Genomic DNA, 5,857 nt, shown 5'->3' with positions numbered 1-5,857 from the left:
CTATGGCCCTGAGCCATTTTTTGGGCCTGGAATTGGACTCACTCCCATGACTTAAGTCTCAGCTAAATAATAGGCCTATGGGAGCTCTGGTAGCATAGTGGCCAAGGCACTTGACTGCTAACCAGAAGGCTGGTGGTTCAAACCCACCAGCCACTCCTCGGAAGGAAGATGGGCCATCTACTTCCGCAGTGATACTGCCTCGGAAACCCAAGGAGGGGTCGCTATGAGTCAGGTCTGACTCGACGGCACATAACAACAACAACGAGATGAACAGCTATATCAGATGGATGCACTCCTTAGAACAGTCAACTATGGGAGATCACAAGTGTACCCTTTGCACAGAGAGAAAGCTAGGCAGAAGGAGAACTCTTATTATTTGTACCTGGCAGCCTGACTGATATTAGATGTTTTCTATACAGTAATTACTATAAACCAGGTATTACACATACATACATAAACCCTTTCACCAGAACCACCATTATGTTGAAGTAAAAATTCATTCTATTTGCAGATGGAGAAACTGAGGCTTACAGAGAGGATCAGCAGTTTTCCTTAGACTATGTTGTTGCCCCACAGGATTTGCAAGGTGTTAGGCGCTATCAAGTCCATGTCAACTCAAAGCAACCCTATGTACAACAGAATGAAATAATGCCCAGTCCTGCGCCATTCTCACAATCACTGTATGTTTGAACCCATTTTTGCAGCCACTGTCTCAATCCATCTTGTTGAGGCTCTTCTCTTTTGCTGACTCAATGGCAGTGTGTGTGTGTAAGATCAAACAGAGTGGAGGACTCAAAATTCTAGCCCTTGTATATTTGACAACAATGCCCCAATATGTTCAATAGGACCTTAATGAAGGTGCATGTATTTTCTAATTCTGTTTTCTGCCTACGAATCAAGGGCATTGCTTTATCAACCACAGTTTTTTTGTTGTTGCTAATTAAGATATGACTTGGCTCTCGTCGTTTGTTTCCCCTCTGCTTACTTTCTGCCAGATGAGGAAAAGTGAGTGGGAAGGAGATTAGTGTTTTTATGTTAAATGTTTCTTCTAAGTTTAAAGCGAAGGACAAGAAAAATGAACGGACCCACTCGCTTTGTGCCTCTGCGGCTGCCGGTGGACCTCTCTCCTTGTCTTCCTTTCCTAGAACCCTCGTTCTCCTGCTGAACTACGTTTCCCGGCGCACCGCGCGGCCGAGAGCGCGGGCTCGTATCACTCTTCCTTCCTCCTTGGCTCTCAACGGTCGCAGCGAGATGATGCACACGCGTCGGGCGCTGAGGAGTGACGGTTTTCTGGCTCGCGACCGCGGCGGCCTTAGCAGCGGCGATAGGCGCAACAGCGGCGGTGACTGCAGGGACGACGACGACGGCGGGGCGGGCGCTGTGCGCAGAGGGGAGAGGTAGGCGGGCGGCGCCGTCGGCTTCAGCTGCGGCAGCGACGGCGAGAGCGACGGAAGAAGAACCCCCTGTAGCCGGCGGTCGAGTTAGGCCTCAGCAGCGCCCGGAGCCGTTCGCACTGTCCTCTGCGGGAGATCTCCATAGAGACCGTGACATACACAGAGGCGGGGGTTCCGCGGTAGGCTGCCGGACCCGAGCCAGCTCTTCGGCCTCTGCCCCCGCCACCCCCTCTGCCAGCGCGCACCCTCTCTCCGCTCCTGCTCGTAACCTCGCGGTCCCTGGTGTGCCTGTATCTCACTGTGTCGGCAGCGCGGGCGGACTTTTGGGCCGGGACCGGGCGGGGGGGGCTCTAAGGCCGTTGCCTCTGCCTCTCCCGCCCCACTAACCCGCCCCGGAGCGGGAATCAGCGGAGGCTCCGCCATGGCCTCGGGAGCCGGAGGAATAGGAGGGGGCGGCGGCGGCGGCAAGATCCGGACGCGGCGTTGCCACCAGGGGCCAATTAAGCCTTACGCACAGGGTCGACAACAGCACCAGGTACGGGACCCCGACGCCGCAGTGGCCTAGCGGATTGGGGACTTGGGGAGAGGATGCAGTTTGTGTGAGACTCTGGTTCCCCACGCCCGCCGCACGTGGATTGGCTGGGAGGGCCAGAGGAAGGCCTGATCGGGGCGGCGGGAGCTCAGGCCGCTGGGGTGGCGACGGGAAGTGGGCAGAGACAGGCCCAGCCGTGCGGCGCACACGTGCGGCTTAGGGCAGCCTCTCCCAAAGCCTTTGGGCCAGGGGCTTCCCCGGCTGACTTAGGGCGGGAAAAGAAATTCCAGGCCCACGGTGCGCAGGTTTCTTACTCTTTTTTGGCGGGGATTGGGAATTTAGAGGTATTACTTACGGCCTCGAGTGAGAAAGGAAAAGATGAAGCAGGAGCCCCTTAGTCGTGCTGTGCGTTTTCTCCTCTCCCGCGGTTCAGTGATTGTGGGGAGGGCCCGGAGGAATCTCCCTCCTGGGCTCACGGGAGACTGGGGGGCGCTGTTACACGGAAAATGGAGTAATTTAGTCTCAACCGATTAATTAATTCTCGGTCTTCTCCGCCCTTGTCTCTCTCCAGTCTGAGAGCATTGGATTTTTTTTCCCCCCTTGACCAGGTTATGGTTACTGTGGCACTGGGTCATTTTGAAAATCCCTCTTTACCCTTACGTCTTATCTCTGCTGCGAGGCTCTTCCTTCTCCACCTGTTTTTTTCCTCTTTTTATTTTGGATGCTAGAATTGGCTCTTCTCCACAGTTGACTAGGATTCCAGTTCTGATCTCATGCACAAAATATTTTAATATTATGGGGCGTATTCTAAAAGTTTAGGTACTTTTGACACTCTAGGAATGTTTGTGGTCTTATAATTGAACTACCATGTACACTCGTGGGTGTTAAAAATTATAAAAAGGAGTTTAATTATATATGAGATTTTCGACTCTGAGAAAATTTCATTTTTCAATGTTATTTGTTGGTGGGCAGAAGTGGAAAACGTTAAAAACTTATTGTAATAAAGCTACTTATAAAACTCAATTATACTAAGGTGGGAAATAAACTTGTTAAAAAAGAAAAGTATAGCAAAAGGGTGTGATAACTTGTTGCATACTCTGAAAAGAAGACTAACTAGATTTCTTTATTTTGTATGATAATGAATATTGAACACTGTAACATGTTATTTGTTGGTGTTAAATTGTATCATTAAAAACAATTTATTTTAAAAGTACGAATTTGAGAAGAACTTTTGGATGGAAAAATTGTGGATTGTATATCAAGTGGTTCTCTACTAAGTTAGAAGGTCTGGTAGCATAGTGGCTAAAGCACTTGACTGCTAAGCAGAAGGCTGGCGGTTCAAACCCACCAGACACTCCTCGGAAGGAAGGTTGGGCAATCCTACTTCCGTAGTGATACTGCCTCGGAAACCCAAGGAGGGGTCGCTATGAGTCGGGGCCGACTCGACGGCACATAACAACAACAACAACAAATAGTGTTTAAGGCATTTGACTGCTAACCAGAAGGCTGGAGATTCAAACCCACCAGCCACTCCTAGGAAGGCCGGTTGGGCAATTTGCTTCCGTTGTGAACCGGCCTCGGTAACCGAGGGGTCGCTATAAGTGGGTTCTAGCTCGACTGCGGTGAGTTGAGTGAGTTTTTCCTCAGATATATACAGAAAGTGCCTGGTTTTCAAATTTCTTTGTAGGACCAGGAGTACTTGCAGGCATATTTAAGATTAGAATTCAGGTCACAAGCCTGACCATTTAACCTAAGCCTCTTTTGTGTAATGAAAGTTAGACACACATGCTTTCTGTTTCTCCTAAAGAATAAATATCTTTGAGTGCGTTCTGTGACCACCTTAAAAGAAAATTACTACATAGAGAAAAATGTTTTGATTACAGATCAATACATGGTTTGAACAGAGTTTAGACGGGAGTTAATATATTCCACATAGAAGAAGTTATAATCAGTTTATTTTTAAATTTACTTAGATAAAAATCTAATGTTGGGGAGATAGTGCCTTAACATAACACCTGTGATCCAAATTGTCTTGGAATTGGTAGGATTTCAGGTCATATCATTTTTTTAAATTTCAGGTTTTCATGAATTATTATTGCTTCCTATCTAAAATGCTTCAAGCTTCTTACCTCAGCTGTTTGCTTTATATATATATATATATATATATATATATATATATATTAGCTTTTGAATTGGGATTAAAGATGTTTGAGGGTTTCCTGATTAACATCATCTGTATTATTTAATATTGGCAGAAACGACCAAATGAAAGTATTCAGATATAGAAAGAATGTTTTCCTGTTTGTTTTTAAATTTATAATAGGGACTTTTTTTAGTCCTTACTAGAACTTTTGTGGACTATCTGCTTGCTCTCTTCTACCCTAAGCTGTCAATGAGATGTTTTGCAGCAGTTGCTGAGTCATCATGAATAGCAAGGAACTTCATGACGTGGCATGTTTTATACTAATGTTATTTAAGTGTCCAAGGGCTTCTGGGAAAAAATGAAGTTTTTCATTGTGTAGTAGAGGGTTGGAACAAGAATGAGAAGTTTGGCACTGATAGTTAATGTCTGTTTGCCATTGCTTGTCAGGCCGATTAGCTAGTGTAGTCAAGCAGTACCCACTACTCTTACATGTGCTCAGTTGACTTGTAATTTCCTGTTTTGACTTCTGGTTTAGCTCTGCTGGGAAATACCTAAAGTTCAGTATTTTTTTTCCTTTTAACCTTTAAAATGTCATCTTCCTTGAAGTTGTGGAGACAGAAATTCATTGTCTTGGTCAACTAACAGAAGGGGTAGCAACTCTTAAGAATTGTAGAAGCAAAGTGAAGAATAGTCTTGAATAATGTAAGTTGATCATTTTCTTTTTTATTTTGAAAATATACACAACAAAACATACACCACCTTCAGAACTTTCTGCATGTACAATTCAGTGACATTGATTACATTCTTCAAGTTGTGAAACCTTTTCTCACCCTCCTTTTTGAGTTGTCCCATCCTCATTAACCTAAAACTCAGTGCCACCAAGTTGCTGTCTAATCTTTTGAGTTGCTTTTGTTAATTTGGTCCTATATAGATAGTTCTTAAGAGGGTATAATGCTCAAGGCTAAACTATTACTTGGTTTTCAGATGCCTTCAGGGAATAATTTTGGTTAAAGGCTTAAAGATTATCTCAGGGGTTCATCCACCCTCCCTCTAGAAAGTCTAGAGTCCCTAAGAATATGAAATTCTGTTTTGCTAAGTTGATCATTGTCACTGACCTTCTTGCTAATCCTGAACCCCTTAACCAGTGTTTAGGAAATGCTGTCATTTTTCTAATTGGAAGTGAACAGTCACTAAGGAGAATGTGGTTAGTTCTTGTCACCTGTTCAGTTTTCTTTTCCATTTCCTTTTTAAAAGTGCAGATTATCAGTCCCAGAGGTCAAGCTGCTTTTCTTAATAACCAAAGAAAGGGAAGAAAAAACCCACTGCCACCGAGTTGATTATTACTCAATTGTGACCCCCATTGGGTTCCCAAGGTGCTAAGTCTTTACAGAAGGAGATTGCCCAGTCTTCCACAGGGTGGCTGGTGGGTTTGAACCACCAGCCTTCTGGTTAGCAGTCAACTGCCTTAGGCACAGTGCCACCAGAGCTCCTTGTTTTTCTCAATGTTGTTATGTACCGTTGAGTCGGACCTGACTCATAGCGACCCCTCCTTGGGTTTTTGAGGCGCCACTCCTCGGAAGGAAGGTTGGGCAATCCTACTTCTGTAGCGATACTGCCTCGGAAACCCAAGGGAGGGGTCGCTATGAGTCGGGGCCGACTCCACGGCATATAACAACAACAATAACAACATCACTACGGAAGTAGATTGCCCCATCTTCCTTCCGAGGAGTGGCTGGTGGGTTTGAACCGCCAGCCTTCTGGTTAGCAGTCAAGTGCCTTTGGCACTAT

General features: G+C 45.7%; 1 protein-coding gene across 1 annotated transcript in view; it reads left to right on the top strand.

Annotated features, from left to right (window-relative positions):
• Window positions 1-1,815: 1,815 nt before the first annotated feature.
• The window catches only part of NUP153 (nucleoporin 153), a 104,062-nt gene continuing 100,020 nt past the window's right edge, over window positions 1,816-5,857 (top strand). The window contains exon 1 of the mRNA XM_042782374.1: window positions 1,816-1,929. Within this exon, the coding sequence (XP_042638308.1) occupies window positions 1,816-1,929 (114 nt within the window). The remainder of the gene's footprint in view (window positions 1,930-5,857) is intronic.

This window comes from Orycteropus afer, unplaced genomic scaffold (genome assembly GCF_000298275.1).
Source record: "Orycteropus afer afer isolate SDZICR_OR568_19922 unplaced genomic scaffold, OryAfe1.0 scaffold00012, whole genome shotgun sequence".
Classification (NCBI taxonomy): Eukaryota; Metazoa; Chordata; class Mammalia; order Tubulidentata; family Orycteropodidae; genus Orycteropus; species Orycteropus afer.
Note: the sequence above shows the minus strand (reverse complement) of the source record. Positions and strands in the feature narration are given on the sequence as shown.